Raw genomic sequence first — 26,420 nt, forward strand, 5'->3', positions numbered from 1 at the left:
AGATGTCGGAGGAGAGTGGTGCTCCAGTCCAGTGTTGATGTTTCTGCCAGCCTTTTAGTTCAAAGTCTGCAGGCTTGAATGTGACCCATTCATTCTGTTTGCCTTGGGTATTCTGTATTTCCAGCTTGCCCTGTTCATTTGCTTCCCATTCCTTTTTCATTGGTCAAGTAGTGAGTGCCAACCGTGTGAAGGTGCTGGAAAGATGCTATGGAATCAACAGAGACTAATACTGTGATCGATGAAAAGGGAGCTTACAGTTCAGAGGGAGACAATATGAACAGGCCAAGAGGATATTGACCTATTGGTTTATAGGCACTAAAACCAGTAAGAGCTCAGAAGAGATGTTTCCAGATAGAGTGGTCAAGCAAGTTTTTGTGACACCATTCCTTTCAATCTTTCTGTTTTCTGTTTAAAGATGACTACATTGTTGATGAAAAGTTGAGCTTAATCTGAAAAACCGGTAGGAAATCCTACAAGAGATGATTAGGAAAATAATAGGTGTGACTAATCCTGATTTCTTTGCAACCTTCATGTCTTGGTACTGCTACGTTTTCCTAAAACAGTGGAAGGTAGACTCTGATTTATCCAAAAAATGTGTGTGGTGTCTTTGCATCCTCACTGGCTCTTTTGTTTGGGAGGGGTTCTCATTCCTGGTTGTATTTCCACAGTGCTTACACTTACACTCTGTTTGACTGCGATAGAATTGGCCAAGCAATGGGTACAAAGGACCGTCCACATGCACTCAACTCTCCTCTGTAGGTTATAACATCCCCAAAGTGTTCGGTTCTTTGTTTGGGGTTTTTTGTTTTTGTTTTTTGAGACAGGGTTTCTCTGTGTCATGATGGCCGTCCTGGAACTTGCTCTGTAGACCAGGCTGGCCTTGAGCTCAGAAATCTACCTGCCTCTGCCTCCTGAGTGTTGGGATCAAAGGAACCACCACTGCCTGGCAACACAAATTCCAGTGCTTGAGAGGAAGAAGCAGGTAGACCTCTGAGTTCAAGGCCAGCCTGGTCTATACAGTGAGTTCCAAGGCAACCAGTAAATTCATAAATTACTATGACAGTGTGGGTGTGTCTATGAAGAGTGAATATCTCTGCCACTGTCATTTACTAATGCTGCAAAACTTACAGCAGAAAGATGCTTCTGAAATGGAAAATTTCTATTTTATTCTTAGGAAGATTCCTAAGAAAAACTCCCAGCTATTCAGTTTAGATATCCTTGCCTTTTAAGCTCATGAACAAATTATCTTCCATGCGTGTTGGCGCCCTCCTGTGATCCCTAGCATTTGGGAAGTGGAGGCAGGAGGAGCAGGAGATCAAGACCAGCCTCAACTACAGATGAAGTCTGAGACTGGCCTGTGCTACGTGAGTCCATTGTGCCTATCTCATATACACAATAATAAATCCGGTTTCACTTTCATTTCTTCTTTTTAATCTCAAAATGTATCTGCTTTTCTTGTTTAGTAATTATAACAGAAAACTGTGCCAAGTCCTCAAATCACATTATTTAGAACAATAGAATCTTAGCATGTTTGTATGTGGGGGGGGAGGTAGTGTACTTGGTGTGGATGTATGTATGTGGAGGCCAGAGGCTGACGCCAGATATCCTTTCTTGATGAGTCTCAGTCTTTATTGTCAGGGCACGATCACTCACAAGATGATTGATTTGGCAGACTGACAGGCCAGTGAGCTTGAGGATGCGCCACATACCCAGTGCTCACACCACTTTTATGTTTTTTAGGGATCCGAACCCGGGTCTCCATGCTTGTGCCATCTCCCCAGCCTCTTAGTCTATGTTTCTAGTAAATAAAAAGAAATTAAGTGCAGGAGATTGGAATGTTGGTTCAATATGGTCAAAATACATTTTTTTTTTTTGTAGCTGGAGAGATGGCTCAGTGGTTAAGAATGCTTGTTACTCCCAGCACTCGGGAGGCAGAGGCAGGCAGATCTCTGTGAGTTTGAGGCCAGCCTGGTCTACAAAGTGAGTTCCAGGACAGCTAGGACTGTTACACAGAGAAATTCTGTCTCCAAAATAAACAAAACAACAACAAAAACAAGAATGCTTGCTACCCTTCTCGATGACCAAGGTTCAGTTCCCAGTTCCCAGCTGCCTGCAACTCCAGCTCCACAGGATCTGACACAATCTTCTAGGCTGCATGGTAACCATAATACATGTGACATATAAACAGCCACATACACACACACACACACACACACACACACACACACACACACACACACACACACGCACGCGCGCGCATAAATTTAAATTAAAAAAACTTTAAAAGTACACTGTATAAAATTCTCTGAGACTTAAAAATAACGTCTTTTAAGAGAGCATTAAGTGGCCAGGAGTGGTAGGACAAGCCTTTAATGCCAGCACAGAGTCAGGCGACTCTGTGAGTTCAAGGGCAGCCTGGTCTACATAGTAAGTTCCAGAACTACATAAAGAAACTCTGGTCTCAAAAATTTAAAAATCAGGGGCTAAAGAGATGGATCAGAGGTTAAGAGCACTGCCTGCTCTTCCAGAGGTCCTGAGTTCAGTTCCCAGCAACCACATGGTGGCTCACAACCATCTATAATGAGATCTGATGCCCTCTTCTGGCCTGGAGGCACACGTGCAGGCAGAACACTGTATACATAATAAATAAATATTTTTTTAAAATTCAAAAAATAAGAGAGAGACTATTAAGTACCTTCTCACAGGCAGATAGTTATCCAATACTTCTAAAACTTCCTAGATGGAATATTCATCTTTACATTGTTTATCTTTGCCTCCCCATAATTGCCAGTCACTGGACCTAGTTGATCCTTCTGGAAAAACAAAAATAAATCTAATGTACTTCCTATGCAGTACTGAAACTTACACAAAAGTGTCTATAATGTGAATATAAGAATATAATATTAGCAAGGTTGGAGGGGTTCATATCAATGTTCAAAGCATACTAAGACTAAACAAATCATTCCTTATTTGTATAAAATTAAATTTTAATTTATAGGTCATTCTATATATTTCTAAAGATTTTTTTATTTGTGTGTGTGTGTGTGTGTGTGTGTGTGTGTGTGTGTGTGTGTGTATACATGTGTTTATGAGTCTATGTACACATGCTTGTGTTTTTTTTTCTGTGTGAGAGCAGAAGCCAGAAGGGGACATCACATATCTTCTATCACTCTGCCTATTCTTTTGAGACAAGATTTCTCCCTGAACCTGTGGTTCATGTTTTCTCACCTAGATTAGAAGCCAGCAAGCCCCAGCAATCCTCCTATCTCCTTCCACTTAGAGCTGGGTTTACAGGCATGTGCTGGACTCCTGGATTATGTGGGTGCTAGGATCTGAACGGTGGTCTTCATGATTTCTCAGCAAGTGCTCTTAACCACTGAGCCATCTCTCCATCCCTTTCCTAGATTTTTATTTTCCAAATCAGCAGTTTTCCAAGCAGCAGCCAATGAGAACAAAGTTGGAATAGTTAGCTGGTCAGGAGAGAGGGGGAAAGAATGATGTCATTCTAAGTGTTGCTCACTTTATTTCAGTTCTCCCTCATCTCTGCATCTCTGGAGTCCACCAGAGCATCCAGGTTAGACCAACCATGCTGTTTAAAACCACAGCTCTTGAGAAAGCAGATCTTTCCACTGAAGAAGAAAAAATGACAGCATTCCTTTTTCTCCTCATGCCCCCCATAATCTTCAGTCTTGCTTATGCAGAACTGTAACTAGAGTTTTCCTGCCTTGCCCACAGTCAGGATAAATCTCTGTCACCCGCCAGTCCCACAGCTGCTTTTTAAAGCTCTCAAGGGGCCAGACAGATGGCTTAGCAGTTAAGAGCCTATGCTGCTCTTTCAGAGAACTGGTATTTGATTCTCAGTACCCACGTGACAACTCATAACCATCTGTAACTCTAGTACCAGGAGATCTACTACCTTCTTCTGACCTCCTTGGGCACCAGGCATGCATGTGGGGCACATACATAAGTGCAGGAAAAATATTCAAACATATAATAAAATAAATACTTAACAAGGGAAAAGGAAGTTAGACAGTTTTGTAGGTAAAGGCTCTTATCAGCAAGACTTATGAGATGAGTTCCATTCCTGGAGCTAACACACCTAGTCTTAGGGAACTGACTCCCAAAAACTGTCCTCTGACCTCCACATTCTTGCCAAATCGATCATGTAGGCATTCACACCATCCCTTTCAATAAATAAAGTGTCTTTTTTAAAAAAAAGAAAGAAAAGGAATTTAGGAGGTGCTCATCTGTAGTTTTTTCGCCCCTTTATTATTCTCTGCTAGTTGAGATTACCGATATTATTTGTCACTTCTTAGATTTGTGAATGTACATTGTCTGGGCTGACTAGTTAATTGAATGTATTTATAAGAGTGGATACTTGATCTCCTTTTTATTTACTTATTTTTTTCCTTAGCAATATTTGCTAAAGTTGGGTTTGCTTGCTTGCTTGCTTGTTTTTGAGACATGGTCTCGTGTAGCTCAGACTAACTAGCTTTGAACTTGCAATGTAGCTGAAGTTTGCCTTGATACTTCTGATCCTCCTGCCTCTGCCTCCCAAATGCTGGAATTATAGGCAAATACCACATGCTTGAAGGCCTTCTCAAGAGCTTATTTGAAGGTTCTGGCAGAGGAGTGTGGCTACTCTTATATCCTTGACTGAAGACTGATGGTCCTCTTCCACCAACTGTTGTACCCAGAGTCCCCCAAAGACCACCAAGAGACCAAATGTGATGCAAAAGTAAAGAGTCTTTTTACTGTTATGAGTTAACTCAGGTCTCTCCATCCATCTGATGCAGCAGCAGAGCAGGACAGACCCTGAGTAGCAGTGGGGAAGGATTTTTAGAGGGGATAAAGCAAGTGGTGGTGGGGCTTGGGGTCTACAGACTACATAGGAACAGACTCAGGATTGTTTATGCAAGTGGCAATCATGTTAGTAACTTTTAATTGGCTAGGGTTAATTGGGGGTTACAGTTTTCCACTTTGGGGCAGGCCTGGACAAGTCCCAGGCTTTGTCCTTGAGCTGCTGTGGAGGCTGGCTGGCCTAGCATGTATTGACTGTAGGGGCTTGGTTGTCCTATCTCCCTGTCCCTGCTAGCTGGGGCATCAGTGATTAATTGTCTTTTTGGGGGGGGGGGGGTTTCAAGACAAGGTTTCTCTGTGTAGCTTTGCGCCTTTCCTGGAACTCACTTGGTAGCCCAGGCTGGCCTCGAACTCCCAGAAATCTGCCTGGTTCTGCCTCCCGAGTGCTGGGATTAAAGGCATGCGCCACCACTGCCCGGCGATTAATTGTCTTTTGTTCATGGCCCTCTCAGAAACTGCTTGCTCGGTTTCAGGAAACTGAAATTGAGGCCTGATCTCTGAGAGAAGACTGAGCAACCTGTTGTGGCATCTGCTTGGTCCTTTTACAACCTAACCTGGAGCTTTGGAAGGGACTTGAGTGGAGCAGTGAGGGAGGAGACACCTGCCTAGTCCATCAGATCAGCCCAAGTAATCCCGGTATTCAACAGCTGTCACAGGTAGATCATTTTCATGTCCCCTGACTCAGGTCCAAAGGAAACTCCATTTTCCCAAACTCCAAAAGACAGTCCTGGACTATAGGAGGATTTCTAGTGGTTAGATAGAACTTGTGAAGCCCATTCCCCACTACCAAAAGAAGTCATTGCCCTTATCACTGACAGAAGTGATAAGGGCCCATTAGCATAACAAAATGAACGCTGACCTCTAGACTCCCTCAGTATCTCAAGTATCAGTTACACTTTTCAAAGTCCATGCTAACATCCTGGCCCTTCTCACTTCCTCCCCTATCCTAAACTCCCTCCAGCTCATAGGCTTCTCCCCGCAGCTACTCATTTTCCTTATAACCCTGCACTTTTCAATACTCTCTCTTTGTCTTCCACTGTCTCTGTTCCCCCTCTCTTTGATCTCCCATGCTTCTCTCTCTCTCTCTCTCTCTCTCTCTCTCTCTCTCTCTCTCTCTCTCTCTCTCTCTGTGTGTCTCTATCTATCTATCTATCTTTATCTCTCTCTGTGTCTCTGTCTTTCTCAGTCTGTCTCTGTCTCTCTATCTCTCTCTGTTTCTCTCTGTGTGTCTCTGTCTCTCTGTCTCTGTCTCTCTGTGTCTCAGTCTCTATCTATCTATCTATCTATCTATCTATCTATCTATCTATCTATCTATCTATCTATTTATCTCTCTCTCTCACATGGGCTGGCCATGCTCAATCTACCTTTTTTCTCTTCCTGTTCTGGACTCTTCCAGATGCCTCTGCCTGTTCTCTCTACATATCTACAACAAGGACTTCCACTTAATCATATAATGGAGCAGTCACATCTCAGTTTATATACCTTGAGGTCTTCTTAGCTCTAGCATCTTCCCTAAGTCACTGTTCTATTTGTTTTGTTTTATATATATATATGTTTTATTATATATATGTTTTATTTTTAAAGCACCTCTACTATCTGACATGGAAATATTCATTTTAGAAGTCCCTATGCATTTTAAAGTCTGTTTGTCAAATAGGATAATTTTTCCTCACCTCTTTTTTTTTTTTTAATATTTATTTATGTATACAGTATTCTACCTACATGCCTGCAGGCCAGAAGAGGGCACCAGATCTCATTACAGATGGTTGTGAGCCACCCTATGGTTGCTGGGAATTGAACTCAGGACCTTTGGAAGAGCAGTCAGTGCTCTTAACCTCTGAGCCATCTCTCCAGCCCTTTCCTCACCTCTTAAAAAATATTAAGAAACATATGTGATTGCCCTACTTTTCTGGTAGGGCAGTTTCTGGTTGAAATTATCACACAGTTCCTTCCTGCTGACCAGGAACCAACCCAAAAAAAAGCAGCTCTGTTTCCTAGTCTGTCCTGTGCCACCTATTCCAGGAATGAGGCTTGTTCTGAAGACTCTGAGAGGCCAGCACTGCCCAGACCAGCAGAGGGGATTTCCTTTTCCTTTTTGTATTTCTTTCTTCTTTTTGTTTTGTTTTTCTTTGAGTTTGTGAGTTTTTGTGTTGTTGGGGTTTTATTGTTGTTGTTTGTTTTTCTTTGATTGAAATAGACTCCCCACACACACACACATAATATGTTCTAGTTATGGTTTCCCCTCCCACCCCTCCTCCCACTTCCTCGCACACCTGCCTCCCCTCCCATCCTGATCCACCCCCTTTCTGTCTCTCCTTAGAAAAGAAACTGACATCTAAAACAAAAACAAACAAATTGGAAAAGGACAAAGAAACAGAAGAAACAAACAAAACAGAAAAGAGCCAAAGAAAAAGCACAAGAAATAGATATAGATGAGAAGACACATTCAGGAAGCCCATAAAAACACAAAACCAGAAGCCATAATATATATATGCAATTTCTGTAGGGTAAAATATATATATAGTGAATATATGTAATAAAATGTATATTGTAGTATATGTTTCATATATAAATATTAGTACATATTATATATAATATATAATAAAATATGATAGCTAGGTGGTAGTGGCACATACCTTTGATCCCAGCGGAGGCTGGTGGATCTCTGAGTACAAGGCCAGCCTGGTCTATAGAGTAAGTTCCAGGACAGCCAGACTACACAGAGAAACCCTATCTTGAAAAACCAAATAAAAGAATAAATAGAATAAAATAAGGGTAAAAATAAAAATAAGAAATTTAAATTAAATCAAAACAAAACAAAAACCTTGACATGGCATTATGAGACAAGGAACCTCCAAAGATGCTCTTGATTTCATTTTCTGTTGCCCATCTATTGCTGGGCATGTGGACTAACCTACTATTTCCATAGTGGCTGTATATAAGTGTGCACTGCCACCAGCAGTGGATGAGTGTTCCCCTTACTCCATATCCTCACTAGCATGAGCTGTCATTTGTTTTATTGACCTTGGCCCTTCTGACTGGTGTAAGATGAAATCTCAATGTAGTTTTGATTTGCATTTCCCTGATGGCTAAGGATTTCTTTAGGTGCTTCTCAGCCATTTGAGTTTCCTTTTTTGAGAATTTAGTTTAGATCTGTAGCCCATTTTTTAATTGGGTTATTTGTTTTTGTGATACCCAATTTTTTAAAATTTTTTTTATATATTTTGGATATTAGCCCTCTATTGAATGTGTAGTCGGTAAAATCTTTTCCCATTCTGTAGGCTGCTGCTTTGTGCAAATAATACTGTACATCGACATGCAGAACCTTTTCAGTTTCATGAGGTCCTATTTATTATTGATTTTAGTGTCTGTGTTAACAGTGTTCTGTTTAAAAAGTCTTTTACTGTGCCAATGAGTTCAAGGCTATTCCTTAGTTTCTCTTCTATCAGAGTCAGTGTATCTGGTCTTATGTTGATTCTTTGACACATTTGGAGTTGTGTTTTGTGCATGGTGAAAAGTATGGATCTGTTTACATTCTTCTACATGTCGACATCCAGTTTGACCAGCTCCATTTGTTGAAGATGCTGTCTTTTTTCTAGTGTGTATTTCTGGCTTTTTAATAAAAAAAAAAACTCAGGTGCTTATAGGTGTGTGGATTTTTTGTTTGTTTGTTTCAAAACAGGGTTTCTCTTTGTAGCTTTGTGCCTGTCCTGGAACTCACTCTGTAGCTCAGGCTGCCCTCAAATTCACAGAGATCTGCCTGCCTCTGCTTCCCGAGTGCTGGGATTAAAGGTGTGCTCCACCACCGCCCAGCCAGGTAGGTGGATTTTTGTCTGGGTCTTCAGTTTGATGTCATTGATCAAGGTGTCTGTTTTTGTGCCAGTACCATGCTGTTTTTATTACTATAGCTCTGTAGTACAATTTGAGTTTGGGGATTGGGGGACCTCTAGCAGTTCTTTTATTATTCAGGATTGTTTTAGCTACCCTGTTTGCTTTTGTTATTGTTTTGTTATAGTTGTGTGTGTGTGTGTGTTTCCATATGAAGCTGAAAATTATCCTTTCATGATCTGTGAAGAATTGTGTTGGAATTTTGATGGCATTGTATCTGTTGATTGCTTTTATGAGGATGGCCATTTTACTATTTTACTACTGATTCATGAGCATGAGAGATCTTTTCATCTCTGATATCTTCTTCAAAGTCTTTAAGTTTTTATTATGCAAGTCTTTCACTTGCTTGAATAGTGTTACCCCAATATATTTTTTGAGGCTATTGTGAAGGGTGTTGTTGCCCTGTTTTCTTTCTCAGTCCATTTCTCATTTGTACATAGGAAGGCTAACGGATTTTTGTGAATTAATTTTGTATCCTGTTTTGTACTTTGCTGAAACAGTTTATCAGCTGTAGGAGTTCCCTGGTAGAATTTTTAGGGTCACTTATGTATACTCTCATGGCATTTGCAAATAGCAATACTTTGACTTCTTCTTTTCTAATTTGTATCCCCTTGATCTCCTTCATTTATCTTATTGCTCTAGCTAAGACTTCAAGTACTATATTGAATAGTTATGGAGAGAGTGAACAACCTTGTCTTGTTCCTGATTTTAGTAGAATTGCTTTGAGTCTCTCCATTTAAGTTGATGTTGGCTATGGGCTTGCTATAAATTGCCTTTACTATGTTGAGGTATGTCTCTTGTATCACTAATCCCTCCAGGACCTTGATCATGAAGGGGTGTTGGATTTTGCCAAAGGAAGTCCTTTTCTGCATCTAATGAGTTGATTATGCAGTTTTTGTCTTTCAGGTTGTTTATATGATGGATTACATTTATCAATTTATGTATATTGAGCCATCCCTGCATCTTTGGGATGAAGCCTACTTCATCATGGTGAATGATCTTTTGATGTGTTCTTGGATTCAGTTTGCAAGTATTTTATTGAGAATATTTGCATCTGTATTCATAAGGGAATTTGGCCTGTAATTCTCCTTCCTTGTTGGGTCTTTATGTGGTTTAGATATCAGTGTGGCCTCATAAAAAAAAATTGGACAATATTCCTTGTTTCTATTTTGTATAATAATTTGAGGAGTATTGGTATTAACTCTTCCCTTAAAGTCTGGTAGACTTCTGTGCTAAAATCATCTAACCCTGGGCTTTTTTCAGTTGGTAGACTTGATTATTGATTCTATTTCACTAGGGCTTATAGATCTGTTTAAACTGGTTATCTGACCTTAATTTAATTTTGATAGTTAGCACATGTTGAGAAATGTATCCATTTCTTTCAGGTTTTCAAGGATTTTGGTGGAGTACAGGTTTTTAAAGCACGTCCTTGTGATTCTCTGGATTTCCCTAGTGTCTGTTGTTATGTCCCCCTTTCGTCTCTAATTTTGTTAATGTGGATCTTCTCTCTCTACCTTTTAGTTAATTTGGCTAAGGGTTTCTCAGGCTTATTGATTTTCTCAAAGATTCTGTTCTTTGTTTTATAGATTCTTTGTATTATTTGTTTGTTTCTATTTTATTGATTTAAGCCCTGAGTGTGATTGTTTCTTGCTGTCTACTCCTTTTTGTTCTAGATCTTTCAGGTGTTCTATTAAATTACTAGTACGAGAAGTCCTCAATTTCTTTATGTAGACACTTAGTGCTATGACCTTGCTTCTCAGAACCATCCTTACTGTGTTCCATAAGTTTGGGTACCTTGTGTTTTCATTTTCATTCAGTTTTAGAAGGTTTTCTATTTCTGTCTTGACCCATTTTTCATTCAGTAGTGAGCTGTTCAGTTTCTATGAATTTGTAAGCTTTCTGTTGATATCCAGCTTTAATTTGTGGTGGTCAGATAGGATGTAGGGGGTTATTAAAATTTTCTTGTATTTACTGAGTCTTTTTTGGTGTTTGGGTATGTGGTCAATTTTGGAGAAAGTTTCATGAGGTGCTGAGAAGAAGGTATATTCTTTTGTATTTGGATAAAATAATAATTTGGATGTAAAAAGCTGTTAGGCCATTTGGTTTATGATGACAGTTAGCTCCAGTATTTCTGTTCAGTTTTTGTCTGGATGACCCGTCTATTTGCAAGACAGGGTATTGAAGTCACCCACTATCAGTGTGTGAGGATCAATATGTGATCTAGGCTATAGTAGTGTTTCTTTTGTGAACTTGGGTGCCCTTGTGTTTGGTGCATAGATGTTAGGAATTGCAATGTCCTACTGGTGGATTTTTCCTTTGATGAGTGTGTAGTGTCCTTTCCTATTCCTTCTGATTAGTTTTGATTTGAAATCTATTTTGTCAGATATTGAAATGGCTACATTAGCTTGCTACTTAGCTATGTTTACTTGGATTCTTTTTTTCCATCCTTTTACCCTGAGGTGATATCTATCCCAATGTTAAGGTGTGTTTCTTTTCTTCTTCTTCTTTTTTTTTTTTTTTTTGGTGGGGGGAGGGAGGTTCGAGACAGGGTCTCTCTGTGTTGTCCTGGCTGTTCTGGAACTCTTTCAGTAGATCAGGCTGACCTTGAACTCACAGAGATCTGCTTACCTCTGCCTCCCAGGTGCTGGGATTTAAGGGGTGTACCACCACTGCCTGGTAAGGTGTGGTTCTCAAATGCAGCAGAAGGATGGATCCTGTTTTCACATCCATTCTGTTGGTCTATGTCTTTTTATTGGGGAACTGAGACCATTGATGCTGGGGGATCTTGATGAGCAGAGTTTGCTGATTTGTTGATTCCTGTTACTTTGTTCTTGTGGTGCTCCCCCCCCCCCCACCGCCGCTGCCCCAACCTTTGGTTTGCTGGTACAGAATTTTAATTCCTTGTTTTCTTGGGTGTGATTAGCTTCTTTAGGTTGAAATTTTCCTTCTAGTGTCTTCTAAAGGCAGAATTTGTGGATAGATATTGCTTAAATTTAGTTTTATCATGGAATGTGTTTTTTCTCCATCTATGGTGACTGAAAGTTTTGCTGAGTAGTCTGGGCTGGCATCTTGGATCTCTTAGAGTCTCAGCACATCTGTCCAGGCCCTTCTGGCTTTTAGAGCATCAATTGAGAGGTCAGTGTTATTCTAAAAGTTTTATGTGTTTCTATGTTACCTGGTCTTTCTTCCTTGAAGCTTTTAATATCCGTTCTTTGTTCTGTTCATGTAGTATTTTGACAATTATATGCCAAGTAGAATTTCTTTTCTGGTCCAGTCTATTTGGTGTTCTGCGTGCTTCTTATACTTGATAGGCACCTCCTTCCATATTTTCTGTGCCTTTGACCTGGGTTTCTTCTCCTCCTCTATTCCAGTTATTCAAAGGTTTGGCCTTTTCACAGTGTTGCAGATTCCCTGGATATTTTGTGTCTAGGGTTTGTTAGATTTAACATTTTCTTTGAATGAGTTATCTATTCCTTCAATCTTGTATTCAGTGCCTGAGATTCTCTATTCCATCTATTGTATTCAGTTAGTGAGGCCTGTAGCGTGAATCTTAAATGGTCTTATTAATAAAAAAAAAAAAAGACAACAAAAAACCTCAATGCTCAATTGGGGTGAATTCTGAAAGATCAGAGAAGCAGAACAAGCTACAGCCAACCTCACCTCGACAACTTCTCAGCCGATCCTGTTTCCTCAAACTGGAAGCCTCTGAGTCCTCATCCGAATGGATGTCAGCTGAACTACTGCTAAAAAGCCTAAAAACTTAAAAGCCTCTAGTTCCTGGTCCTCACACCTTATATACCTTTCTGCTTCCTGCCATCACTTCCTGGGATTAAAGATGTGTGTTATCATACCTGGCTGTTTCTAGTATGGCCTTGAACTCACAGAGATCCAGATGGATCTCTGCCTCCCAAGTAATAGGATTAAAGGTGTGTGTGCCACCATTTTCTGGCCTCTATGTCTATCTACTGGCTGTTCTGTTTTCTGACCCCAGATAAGTTTATTAGGGTGCACAATATATTGGGGGACACATTATCACTATAGAGGCCTGCCTCTGAGGTTCCTGTTCAAGTTTTTTATTCCCAGATTTCTCTCAGTTTGGATTTTCTTTATTGATTCTGTTTCCACTTTCAGGTCTTGAACTGTTTTATTCATTTCCTTCTACTGCTTGTTTGTGTTTTCACAGATTTATTTCGTGGATTTATTTATTTCCTCTTTAAGGACTGCTATCATATTCATAAAAACTGTTTTAAGGCCTTTTCCTCGTGCTTTCTGCTATGTTGGAATATTCAAGGCCTCTGGTAGGGCTGCTCAGTTCTAGCGGAGACATACTGTCCTAACTGTTACTGGGAAGATTGTAATTCTAGGTGCTGATATCTGGTCTGGTCTTTTTTGGGTAGGTATTTTGTCCCTTGGTTTCTGTTTCCTTCTCTGGTTCTTAGGAGAGTGTGGTAGATGTGTATTGCCTGGTAGAAAAGTCTTCTGGGGTCCTGATAGGTGTAGTCATTGGGGGTCCCTGGTACATTGTGTTTCTAGATATTGGGAGCCGTTACTTAGGAATGGGGATGGGCTAGAATGGCTGAGGGTCCACAGAAAGGAGGGAAGCAGGGTGTTCTAGGAGGATTTGCTTAGTCCCCTGGGAATGGGGGCAGAGAGTGAGGAGAGGCCACAGCGGGTGGTCTGTTGAAGAGCTGGTGATGAGACTAGGGGATTGGATTTGGAGAAAAGCGGGGAGTGTTATAAGGTCTGAAATTTGCCTACCTGCTTCATTGACCTGCCTGCTTCTCTGGCAGGCTTCACCTGAGAGTTCTTAGGAAATCAATCCTGCCGGAGATGGGGGCTGGGGTAGGGGATGAGTTGGGGGGAAGGAAGGTTAGTGGAGAAAATCCATGTGATCCACTGGAGATGGGGGCAGAGAGGGAGGGGAGACCAAAGCAGGTGGTCTAGTGCCCAGTGGGAGGGGCAGGGGTGAGACTGAGGTTTTAGATTTGGAGGAGAGGAGTGAGAGGTGAAGACTTGAAGTTAGCCTACCTGCTTCCCTGCCCTGTGTGGCAGGTGGGTTCCCAAGGAATCCTTGCTGGAGATGGGAACTCTGTTTGTTTGTTTGTTTGTTTGTTTGTTTGTTTGTTTGAGACAGGGTCTCACTCTGTAGCCCAGGCTGTCAGGAAACTCATGGTGATCCTCCTGCCTCTGTCACTACTACTCCAAGTGCTGGGATTACAGGCATAGTCCACCACACTCAGCCAGAGATTTTTTTTCTTTTAACCTCACTTGAGTTTGAGCATTTGATGTCCACACCTAAAGGAAGGTCTTAGTCAATACTAACTTTCTTAGAGCCAACTAGCAGTAAAAGGGAATGTCAACATATCCTCCCACTTACAGCTTCAAGGCCTTCAGCCTTCCAACTGTCACTTGCGTGCCCACACCCACCCTTCTGAGTTCTCTCACTCTCCGTTTATCATACCTTAATTTACTTAACCTCTTGCCTATAGATAATAACCTAATACCCTAATGAAGGATAAAGAGACAAAAGGAAGTGGAGTCTGCCTAGACTGAACAGTGCTACTGTCCTCCACACTGTTGTAAAATATTATTTAACTGGGCAAAGATGAGTTACATTTGTTTATCCTGCAGAATGTTCCTTTAACGGTGTAAAGGTGTGTTACTTTTGTGTTTGCTGCATTTGTTTAACTATGTGTAGATGTGTTGCATTTGTTTCACCTTGCCTGCCTAAAGCACATGATTGGTCTAACAAAGAGCCGAACGGCCAATAGCTAGGCAGGAGAAAGGATAGGCGGGGCTGGCCGGCAGAGAGGATAAATAGGAGAAGTTCTAGACTGGAAAAGGAAGAACAAGAGAAAAAGGAGGAGAGAACGAGGGGCATGCCCGGGGCAAGAAGCCAGGCAGCCAGCCAGACAGACATAGAGAAGCAGTGAAAGTGAGATAAACAGAAGAGAGGTAATAAACCCTGAGGCAAAGGGTAGATAAAGAGAAACGGGTTAATTTAAGTTAAAAGAGCTAGCCAGAAATGTGCCTAAGCTAGGCCAAGCATTCAAAACTGATAATAAGTCTCTGGGACATGATTTGGGAGCTGGTTGGTAGCCCCAAAAAGAAAAAGCCTGGTACACACACACCAGTGGAGCTTACCCCTTCATGGAACTGGATGGGCCCATCGCTGCCCTCCAGAGTGCGCTCGTTTTTGTAATAGCTGTTCAGGCTTGGGTTGGCAGTCTAGTCTGTGGTGGTTTTCCTTCTGTATAAAAAAGTGATCCTCCAGGCAGAGGCAAGCAGATCTCTACAAGTTAGAGACCATCCTGGTCTTCATAGTGAGTCGCTGGCCCATGAGGTCCATGTAGTGAGGCCTCGTCTCCCAAAAAGAAAGGGGTGGGGAAGAGAGAGAGAAGTGATCCTTTTGGGAGTGTCACCGCCTCTGGCATTGCCGTGACTCAGTCATTTAAGTAAACCATCCACAGCGTGGAACAAAAGCCACTGGAGAGAACGAAATAGGAAAGAGAACGAAGTGCACGTTAGATTTCCTCCTTTTCCAACTTTTGTTTCTAGAAGACTTACTTGGGGACAGCTTCCTGGCGCTGAAAAATCCTGACCATTATCCTCGAACATGAATGCTCGAAGGGCAGAGTTACAAGACCGGGCCATCGTCAAAATAGCAGCTCACCTACCAGACCTCATTGTCTATGGAGATTTCTCTCCGGAGCGGCCGTCAGTGAAATGTTTTGATGGAGTTCTGATGTTTGTTGATATTTCAGGTAAGTGCAAAAGGGATGCTTGCTTAATGCGGCTGAGCCGCATGCTCGCATCAGAAGTCACATGCAGGTTGTGATTGCAGTGGGGACACCATTTTCAAACCCCTAGGCTGTTACAGCAGCTAGTCTCACTGTGCAATACGGGAAAGAGAATGACCCCTGATCCAGGTGTCTCTCATCTTCCCTTCCCCCAGCTTTCAGTCACAGGCATGTCTTTAAGACATTCAAGTTCCCCATCTGGGACTTCTGACTCCAGAGTTCCTGCCGCAACTCCACAGCCACGTGTCCCCCATTCCCACACACCTCCCTGGCGAACTGACAAATTCAGGAGATGATCTACTATGTTTCACATCCTCATACTAAAACATGGCTCTTCAGAATTTGAAAAATGTGTGGCCTCCAAACCATGGAACAAAATCTTGCATTTCCAACAAGATGCCATTATCACTGTATACACTAGGAACCTAGAAAGAAAAGATGACTTCTCCTGATCGCAAGCCTATTAAGTGCAGCATGGCTAATGCCTGATCAGACACACAAAGGTCATCTGAAGCGCAGCCACTTTTAGTGGGGCCCCTTTCGGGCCAGTGGAGTCCTCTGCTGGCTCTGCTTGACTCCCAGGAAGCCAACTGCAGTTTCTTACAGGTTTTACTGCAATGACTGAGAAGTTCAGCACAGCCATGTACATGGACCGAGGGGCCGAGCAGCTGGTGGAGATCCTCAACTACTACATAAGTGCTATAGTGGAGAGTAAGTGTTCTCGTGGGCTTCGCTGGAGAGTATTTCAAATCGTCGCTTTGCCGGTATTTGAAGAGTAGAGTACAGTGACTTAGAATTCTGCATATTTGTGTCCAGGAAATATATATGCCATCCTCCTGGTTAGTAGTGTTTTGTCTTGTCTTGTCAACTTGACACAAGCTGGAGTCAACAGCAGAGAAGTAACTTCGATTGAGAAAATGCCTCCCTCAGATTGGCCTGTTGACGAGTCTGTGGGACATTTTCTTGATTGATAATTGATGTGGGAGTTCCCTGCCCACTGTGGGTGCTGCTACCCCTGAGCAGGTGATCCTGGGTTGTATAAAAAAAAGGCAATCTGGGTGAGCCATGGGAACAAGCCAATAAGCAAGACTCCTCCAAGGTTTCCATTTCAATTCCTGCCTCCATGTTCCTACTTGAGCTCTTGCCCTGACTTTCCTTCATGATGAACTATAAGGTAGAAACTAAAACCCTTTCCTCTCACAGTCCTTTTAGTCAGGGTGTTTATCACAGCAAGAAAAGACAAACCGGGGCAGTCATCAGTACTCTTAATATGCTATAATACAACTAAATGAATGCGATCAGCCTCACTAATAAGACTACATGAGAGAAAGTATGTTTTATGTTAAAGACTTGAGTCTATGGCCAAGGCTGGCCTGGAACTTTTTATACAGATAAGACCTTGAACTCAAGGCAGTCAATCCTCTTGCCTCGGCATCCCAATACTGAGATTATAGGAATGAGCCACTGTATCTAGGCTAATGTTCTTTTTAAAAGTTATTATTTTGTGTATAGGTGTTGTGTCTGCATCTGTGAGCCACATGCATGCCTGGTACCTGCAGAGGCCAAAAGAAGGTGTCAGATTCCCTGGAACTAGAGTTACAGATGCTTGTGAGCTGCCATGTGGGAATCAAACCTGGTCCTCTGGAAAAGCAGTCAGAGCTCTTAACCACTGAGACATCTCTTTAGCCCCAGGCTAATGCTCCCTAAAAGTAGAAACAAAACCTGTAACTCCAAGACTTGGGAAAACAGAGGTAGAAGGAAGATAAATGTGAGGCTACCTGAGAAAACAGTGACTTCCAGCTAGCCTGTTATGAGACTTGCCTCAAAACCCCCAAAAACTCACTGGTAGAGTACTTTTCCAGCATGAACACATGCTTGAGGCCCTGAGAGGAGAGAGAGGAGATCAGGTGGTGGCTCACCTCTGCAATCCTAGCACTTGGGAGGCTGAGTCTGGAGAATGGTTGGTTATGTGTTCCAATCCAGTCTAGGCTACATAGTGAGGTTTAGGTGAGCCTGTGTTGCACAGTGAGACCCAATCACAAATAAAATGAAGGACTGGGGAGGGCTTAGCTGTTAAAAGTGCTTGCTGCTCTTATAGAAGATTCAATTCCCAGCACCCACATTGGGCAGCTCACAACCGCTCATAACTCCAATTCCAGGGGATCCAGTGATTTCTACTGGCCTCTGTAGGTACTCACATGAATGCACTCATACACACACACACACACACACACACACACACACACACACACACACACACAAAGAAAATTCGAAAACAAATCACAGAAAGGGCATCTAATTTGTCTTTGTATCCCACTTGGCACAGCAGGCACTCAGAATTTTGTGGGATATTGTTCAAACTAAGAGGTGTGCAGGGGCAGGTGTGTGAGTGTGTGTGCGTGAGGTGGGGGGTCCTTTAAGGCCTATCTTGCCTAACATGCCCTGTGTTCCTCCCCAACACTAAGACCAAACCAGCAAACACAAATCTCCACTTACATTCATAGTCTAAATTGCTAAAACAAATGGCAACCAATAGAGCCATTTCCTTATCTCCTGTTCTCCTGGAGTCTCGTCCTTCACTGACAGGCCTGTGCTCCCGTAAAGGCTGGCCGGCAGTATTCTTCTACACTGGGAGGAGGGCAAGTATTCTTTGGTCTTGTGGGGGAACTCTGCCCTCCTGTTCCTGGTTTTGGTTTTGGTTTTCTAGAGCACAGACACAGGTTGGTTGCGGGACTCACTGTCCTGCAGCTGAGGAGGCAGGCCTGCATGGAAGTCGTGAGATGTCGTGTTTGATAGAAGTGTATTCTCTGAACTGCATTCTCACTACCCTGTTTCTACTTTTCTTCCGGTCTAGCTAGCTAGCTGCCTCTGAGGCAGGGTCTAAGGTCTAGCTATGTCGCCCCATCTGAGCTCAAACTCACCGTATCCTTCTGCCTCAGCCTCCCAAGTGCTAGGATGACAGGCATGTGCAACCATGTTCACAAACCACTTCTATTTCACTAACGAGTAATACTAAAGAATCAGTTTGATGTTTCTTCTGTCTTTTCTTTTTTTAGAAGTGCTGATTTTTGGAGGAGACATCCTAAAATTTGCAGGTACGGAAGCCGACTGAGACGGGAAGGGTAGGAAAGAAGAACTGAGGTGCCTGCCCTGTTAAAAAGGAAGGTACCTCAGGGAGCCGTGGCCAGGGAATGGGTTGAAAAATGTTTGAAGCTTGTGTAATGTTCATGCAAAATGCACTGACCTCCAGGTTAGGACTAAAGCCCCTAGAGTGTCTCTCTCCAAGGTGACGCACTGCTGGCCCTGTGGAAAGTGGAACGGAAGCAGCTGAAAAACATCATCACAGTGGTGATAAAGTGCAGCCTGGAGATCCACGGCTTGTTTGAGGCCAAGGAGGTTGAAGAAGGCCTGGATATCCGGGTCAAGATAGGTAAGTACCTGGAATCGGGTGTGTGGAAACCCACAAAGGTTTCCTAGTGAGATCGGAGCTTGCTTTACCCAGCAGGGCTGCATTAGAAGATTGCTTGACCATGTGCATGGTTACCACGTGATTGGAAGGGTCTACAGCTGGCTGAACTAGGGGGCAGTCTTTGCTCCACCCCTTGACACTCCTATAAATAGCCCTTTAGAAGAGGGAGGAGGGGCCGGCGGATAGGGATTCGGGCCCTCCCAAGCTATCCTGTGTTTCTAGCTCTTTCTCCCCTCTATACTTCTATCTAAATATTTCTCACTTCTCCCTCCTCAAGACTACCCTGGGTTAAAAATGGGAGCAGGTCTCCCACACGGGTGTATACTTGTAATCCCAACACTCAGGAGGCTGAGGCAGGAGGATAGGTGAGAGTTTGAGACCGGCCTGGGTGACATAACAAAACAACCTCAAAAAATAAGCTAACAAAAGATAAGTAAGCCTTGGAGAAAGAACAGATGCTACAGCAGTTGAAATCTGGTCCTTCGCTCCTAGAACATGCTAGCTTGGTCCTACCATTGTGCTTTGAAGTTGTTACCAGGCTGACCAAAGTACAAACTTTTGCTCACTCACTAACCATTTAAGAGAATTTGAGATGATATGATATCTATATAGTAGGCTCTTATAAGAGTAAAGTAGACTAGATGTGGTGGCACATGCCTATAGTCTTATCACTCAAGACATACAGGAAACGATTGTGAGTTTGAGGCCAGCCTAGGCTATATAGGGAACCTTGTCTCAAGACATGAATACTTTCTGGCTTGGAAATATAACTCAATTAGTAGAGTGTTTGCTTAGCCTGCAAGATGCCCTGGGTCCCAAGAACCACATAAAGTAGGTATACTGGCAATTCTTAGCACTCAGAAAGTGGAGGCAGGAGGATGAGAAGTGTAAGATAACCAGGGGTGTAGTTCAGTTGCAAGAGTACAATGTACAATGTCCTGAGTTCTATTCTTGGTGTATCACAAACCAGGTGTGATGGTGCATGCCTTTAATCCTAGATTTTGGGTGGTAGAAGCAGGAGGACAAGAAGTTCAAAGTTATCCTTGACTATTTAACAAGTTCAAGACCATCCTGGACTACATGAGATCTTGTATCAGTGAGGAGATTGTCCTCAGCTGTGTATACAGTTTACGGACAATGTGAGCCACATAAGGTTTGCATGAATAAAGGAATTGATATCATTGTTATATCTTGCTGCTTGTCAAGCTTGTGTAGCATTAAAAACAATAGAGTAGTTTGTCATTACATAAATTCAGCAATGCTGGAGAAGTGGCTCATCGGTTAAGAGCATTGGAGACTCTTGCAGAGGACCCAGGTTCAGTTCCCAAACCCACATCGCACCTCACAGCCATGTATAACTCCATTTCCAGGGAATCTAATTCCCCCTTCTGACCTCCAGCAGCACCATGCGTGCACACAGTATACTTACACACATGTAGGCAAAACACTTGAATAAAATAATCTTCTTGTTAAAAGGAATGCTAAACAGAGCTTAACAAGTTATGCCTGCAGCAGAGCTCAGTGTTTATACTGGGCTTGTTGAGGACATTCTTCTAATACAACCACATGCAGTTTCATACTTCACAAAGACTTTACATGCTTTATGTGATTTTCATTTAATCATGGCACCAGGATTTAGGGAACATGGTATCCATGAGGACTGAGATTCTGAGATGTGTGGATGATGAGTAACAGCTAGAGCTGTGGATGGTGCCATTGGTAACGAAAACTTAAGAGTCTTAGAAATCTTGAATGTTGGGACCAGCAAGATGGCTGGGTGGGTAGCAAGACTCTTGCTGGTGCATAGAAGCAGGAGAATAAACTCTGCAAAGTTGTCCTCTGTACATGGCAAGATCTCTCTCTCTCTCTCTCTCTCTCTCTCTCTCTCTCTCTCTCTCTCTCTCTACACACACACACACACACACACACACACACACACACACACACACACAATAAATTTAAAAAGAAATAATGTCAGAACTAATAGGATCATCACCATAACAGGTTATCCAATTGATTATTTCTCTTTAATTAGCTGTTGTCTTAGATGACTTATCTTTTTATGCTTATTTTAAATTTTTCAAAATATATCCTTTAAAAGTTCAGCCGTTACAGTACTCAATGTGTTTTTTGTAACAGGGCCCCAGACCTTAGAAGGCCCTGAGACCTTAGAACAACTGACTCCATGATGGAAGTGCCATTCAGGCTGTAAAACTCAGCACACAGACAGCACCACCTGCCAAAACTAAAGCAAAGGCCTAATCCATCAACATCCATAGAGTTCTGTGAAAGTCTCTGAATGTACTAACCTTGCTTTTTGGCTTCTGTAGTTCTGCTTCTGGCTAACTGTTCTTATTAACTGAAGTATGTCAATCCAGAACATGGTTTTTGTGCCTAAAAGCTTACCCTGAGAAAGGCTCGGGGCTACCCTGGGTTCTGGAGCACACAGTGCTGGCCAGCTAATAAAACTTTCTATTGGCTTAAACTCGTGTCCAAGCAGTCTTCTCCGGTGAATACCTCAGGACATTTTTTTCCAAGTTCACTCAGAGGCTAATGTGGTATACTAGAAGGTGGTAGAATACCTAATGTGGTATAAATAGAATGGAAACAACCCAGATGGGGCATGGTGGCACATGTCTGTCATCCCAGCACTTGGAGGGGGGGGTGCGGCGAAAGAAGAAGGATGAGGAGTTCCAGGTCAGTCTCTGCTACATATTGAAGTGGAGGCTAGCCTGAGCTACATGAAACCTTGTCTCAAAAAAAAAAAAAAAAAAAAGAATGATAGTAACCCAGACCCTTGCGCATTGTGAGGGGCTCGCAGAGAGGTATGCTTTGCCATCTTTGGTCTTTTCCTCTGGTAAGCCAGGCTAGCCAGTAGCCTGTGTCAGATGGAAAAACAAAATGCCTATAGATCGCACCAGGGAAATGAGCATCAGCCAGTCAGCACAGCCTGCTGGGTGTGGAGTGGCTCCTATAATCTCAGCACTTGGGAGGGTGAGGCTGGAGGATTGCTGGAAGTTCGAGGTCCAGCTGAAGCTACAGTCACAAACAGAATCACCACAAAGAGCAAAGATGGAAAACAAACTTTGATTACATTAATTACAGTAATTTAAGAGCACTCTGGCATATATAGTGTATGTGTGTGTATACATATACATATTTATATATTTATATTCATGCCATCCTTTACAGCATCTAGGTTCTATTATTCAGTTACAAAAACCTTCACTTCTCAACTTGAAAACAATTAGAGGAGGTATGGGAGTGCATGCCTTTCATCCCAGCACTCAGAAGGCAGACGGATCTCAATGAGGTCGAGGACAGCCTGGTCTCCATAGTGAGATCCTATCTCAAAAAGAGAGAAAAGAATTAGAGAAGCCATTGTTGGGGCGGGTCATCTGGCTTTCAAATACCTTTTTCTTTTTCTTCAGCCTTCAGTTATGGCCTGAAAAGAGACAGAACTAGGGTTTGTTTTCAGTTGAAGCCTCAATAATCAACATCGTTTTCTGTTGCCTTAAGTATAAATTGAAGAAAATGTTAAATAACTTTGGGGAGTGATAGAACCCTTTAAGAAGAGTGTCATCAATCTGGGCCTGGTGGTGTAGGCCTTTAATTCCAGTACTTGAGAGGCAGAGGCAAGTAAATCTCTGAGTTGGAGGCCAGCCTGGTCTGCAGAGTGAGTTCCAGGACAGCCATGGCTACACAGAGAAAACCTGTCTCGAAACCCAAATCCCCGCTTAAAAAAAAAAAAAAAAAAAGTGCCACCAAAAGATGGAAATTAGGAGTGAAGAGGCACTCTGATTTCTATGTAAAATTTTAAAAAATGAGATTTTGCTAAGAGGTTGTGTAGTTCACAGCAGGATTCTGATTTTTCCAAGATCAGTGCTTCTGGGAAATAACCCAGAATTTGTTGTGCAAACCCATTGCTTGCCTTCTCCAGGACTGGCTGCGGGCCACATCACCATGTTGGTCTTCGGGGATGACACACGCAACTACTTTCTGGTGACTGGCCAGGCGGTAGATGATGTGCGCCTTGCGCAGAACATGGCCCAGATGAACGACGTTATTCTGTCACCAAACTGCTGGCAGCTCTGTGACCGGAACATGATTGAAATTGAGAGGATTCCCGATCAGAGAGCAGTTAAGGTGAGTGTGTGGTTGCTGCCAGAGTCCACCAGCAGGCTGACTCCACCCAGTCTGGGTGAGCATAAGGACATGTCTCGTGGGAGGAGCCAAGGCTGCTGAGCTCAAGAAAGAAATGGCCCCACCCCCCACCCCCACCTCTAGAGTAAATGAAGCCATGGAGTGACCCAGGGGCAGCCGGGAGTTGTTGTAAGGTCTGATCCTCATTTGTCTGTGTTCATAGCCCAGGCTAACCTCCAAGTCATTATATAGCTAAATACGGCCTTTAAACGGCTGATCCTCCCGTCTCTACCTCCTGGCTGCTGGGATTGCAATGTGGATCCCGGGAATGCTAGTGCTTATTTTCTCTACCCAATGACCTCCTAACCCTGGTGGACTGTCAGCCATTTGCCAGAGATACCCCCATCTGTTTTTGCCTGGTGCCTTCATACTTTGGGACTTCATTTCTGCATTTTGGGAGGCAGGAATACCAGAGACTCAAGGATATGCCGGTCTCAGAGTTCCCATTTTCCTGAGACCTTTTTAAGCGTTGACACTCTTTGTTTTCAAGACTTATAAGAAAAAAAGCATGGGGTGAGAATCTCTCCTGGGAAGTCTGCACCCCTGTTTTGGGTGTGTACTGTCTTTGCTCTAAGTGCCTCTCTTTCCCTCATACCCACACTTCAGTGGATAATAATCTCCCACTCTGTATCATACTGCAGAAAGAAAAGAAGAGGTAGAGGAAGGAGAGGAGAGGAAGGAGAGGGGGAGAAAGAAAGCATATGGTTTCCTCGGGTTTTAGTTGAATTAAAATGTTCAGAAAGAGATCGCGAAGAAGGAAGATCCTTTGGGTGGGAAAACATAGAAGGGCTGCCTGTTGTGTGTATATACTGGACCCTTAAGGTCTTAAAAAAGTAATTGGAAAAAAAATTTAAACTTTCTTCCGTTCTCTTCTTTTTGAGCTAAAAATCGAATCTAGGACTTAGGGGCTTAAGCATATGTTCAGTGTGAGCTATGCCCATAAGCCTTTAAAATGGCAACAGAATTTTTTGGGTAGTACTGAAGGACAGAACCACACACATGCCAGTCAAGCACCCTATCTTACTGAGTTACAGCCCCAAGCATTTTTTTGTATTTTCTTTTTTGAGGCAGAGTCTCACTAAGTAGACCAGGTTATCCTTGAATGTCCTTCTTAGCACCAGAAACCTTTAGATGTTTGATCTTCCTGCCTCAGCTTCCCAAGTAGCTGGGATTACAGGCCTGCACTACTGGCAGCTGCAACCTGCCTCCTTTCAAAATTACAGTTTACAACCGCTGGCCAGACCTGAGACACATCCTGTAGCCCTAGCATTGGAGAACCTAGCCTTTCGAATCTGCGACTAGCTTGAGCTAGTGAGCAAGACCTTATCTGAAACAATACCAAACAAGTAAACAAGACATGGATGTAGCACAGTGGTGGAGTGCAAGGGCCTGGGTTCAATCCCCTGTTTGGGCCTGGTGAGGTGCCCTTACTGGGCATGGTAAGATGGTACTTGCCTTTAATCCCAGCACTCAGCAAGCAGAGATGAGCAGATCTTTGTGAGTTTCAGGCCAGCGTGGTCTATGTACTGAATTCTAGGTCATCCAGGACTACATAGTGAGATCCTGTCTCAAACAATCCCCTGTCTGAAAAATACTACCACCACCATTAGTAGTGGTGGTGGCAGTAGTAGTAGTAGTAGTAGTAGTAGTAGTAGTAGTAGTAGTAGTAGTAGTAATGATAATGATAACAATAACTGAGTGGGGCTTTGTAGCTCATACCTGTAATTCTAGCACCTGAGAAACCAAGACATAAGAATAACCAGAAATTCAAGGGCCAGCTCATGGCACATCATTCCTTCTGAGCCACAGAGGTGAGACCCTGTCTCAAACAAAACAATTCTGAACATCCTTAAATGTGCCAGTCACTGTGTGTTGGGTCCTAGACATTCAAAAGCATACTGTTCTGCGAAATGACATTCCCAAGGTCACACAGCCCTTAGAATAACTGGAATTTTACTGTTGTTTTATCCAGGTTAGCTTCTTAAAACCACCCCCAACTTTTAACTTTGACGAGTTTTTCAACAAGTGTATGGCCTTCATGGATTATTATCCTTCCGGTGACCACAAAAGTAAGTAGCATAGACCCTTTGCCTCTGTAGTGGTCAGTAGGGACTTAAGCCAATGTCAGTGGTTCAGTGATAAGTAGATGCACTCTTAACATAGCTCTGGCCCTTGACCTTGACAAATGAGATGGACTTCCCATTCTCCAGAGCAGCAATTCTGACCACCTAGTCATCTTCCTCTCCTGGGCACTGATTCCCATCTATCTTCTTCCAAACATTAACAAGATAAAATGCGAAGCATCTTTGACTCCAATTTACCCTCACACAGCTCCCAATTTTCTCTATATCTATTTATGTCATATATTTATTTGTTCTTGCATGCTCTCATTTCATTTATCAATAAATAGGCATTGCATATGCCTCAGGGTGAGTGCTTACCTATTCTTCTGGCTTCTGTTTTAAGTTTATTTTTAATTTTTAAATTTATTTTGAGGGGAGGCAGGGTCTCATTATGTACCCTAAACTGACCTTGAACTCTTAATCCTCCTGTGCTAAACTTCTTGTGCTAAACTTGTCTCATTTCCCCGACATCCCGTTTCTTCCTTCTTCCCCGTGTCTGAGAACGTGTCAAATCTACTAGCTATACCATTGACTAGAGTCTGGTGATCTTTTCCTAGGCTTCATCCTAGGTGGTTGGCCCTAGGTGGCCAGGCTTTGGATATTGTTATTTGGAAGTTTTAGTTAATTTCTTTTCAGTGCTTTGGTTGAAACTCAGGGCCCTGTGTTCTACCTTACCCCCGAGCTATACTTTCAGCCCCAGCCTTCCCTAGGTGGTTGACTTTGGATTAATTTCCCCATGCAGATGTGTAAAGGATCAAGCCTAAGGCTTTGTGTGTGCTGAACAAGAGCTGAGCTACATGCCGTGGGTTTTGTTACTGTTTTGTTTTCTGATACTGTAGCTAGAGTTTTCCTGCCTGGCCCACGGTCAGGGCAAATCTCTCTCACCTGCCAGTCCCACAGCCGCTCAGACCCGACCAAGTAAACACAGAGACTTATATTGGTTGCAAACTGTATGGCCGTGGCAGGCTTCTTGCAAACTGTTCTTACAGCTTAAATTAATCCATTTCTATAAATCTATACCTTGCCACGTGGCTCGTGGCTTACCGGCATCTTCACATGCTGCTTGCCCTGGTGGCA

At 42.8% G+C, this 26,420-nt stretch overlaps 1 protein-coding gene across 1 annotated transcript in view; it reads left to right on the forward strand.

The window, feature by feature from the left end:
- Nucleotides 1–15,281: 15,281 nt before the first annotated feature.
- Adcy10 (adenylate cyclase 10) overlaps nucleotides 15,282–26,420 on the forward strand; it is a 70,016-nt gene continuing 58,877 nt past the window's right edge. Inside the window, exons 1-6 of the mRNA XM_052737471.1 lie at nucleotides 15,282–15,512; nucleotides 16,155–16,259; nucleotides 18,605–18,643; nucleotides 18,835–18,978; nucleotides 22,958–23,163; nucleotides 25,193–25,289. Of these exons, the coding sequence (XP_052593431.1) occupies nucleotides 15,365–15,512; nucleotides 16,155–16,259; nucleotides 18,605–18,643; nucleotides 18,835–18,978; nucleotides 22,958–23,163; nucleotides 25,193–25,289 (739 nt within the window). The 5' untranslated portion in view covers nucleotides 15,282–15,364. The remainder of the gene's footprint in view (nucleotides 15,513–16,154; nucleotides 16,260–18,604; nucleotides 18,644–18,834; nucleotides 18,979–22,957; nucleotides 23,164–25,192; nucleotides 25,290–26,420) is intronic.

Source organism: Peromyscus californicus, unplaced genomic scaffold (assembly GCF_007827085.1).
Source record: "Peromyscus californicus insignis strain IS unplaced genomic scaffold, ASM782708v3 Scaffold_14__1_contigs__length_90479793_seg_2, whole genome shotgun sequence".
In the NCBI taxonomy this organism is placed as follows: domain Eukaryota; kingdom Metazoa; phylum Chordata; class Mammalia; order Rodentia; family Cricetidae; genus Peromyscus; species Peromyscus californicus.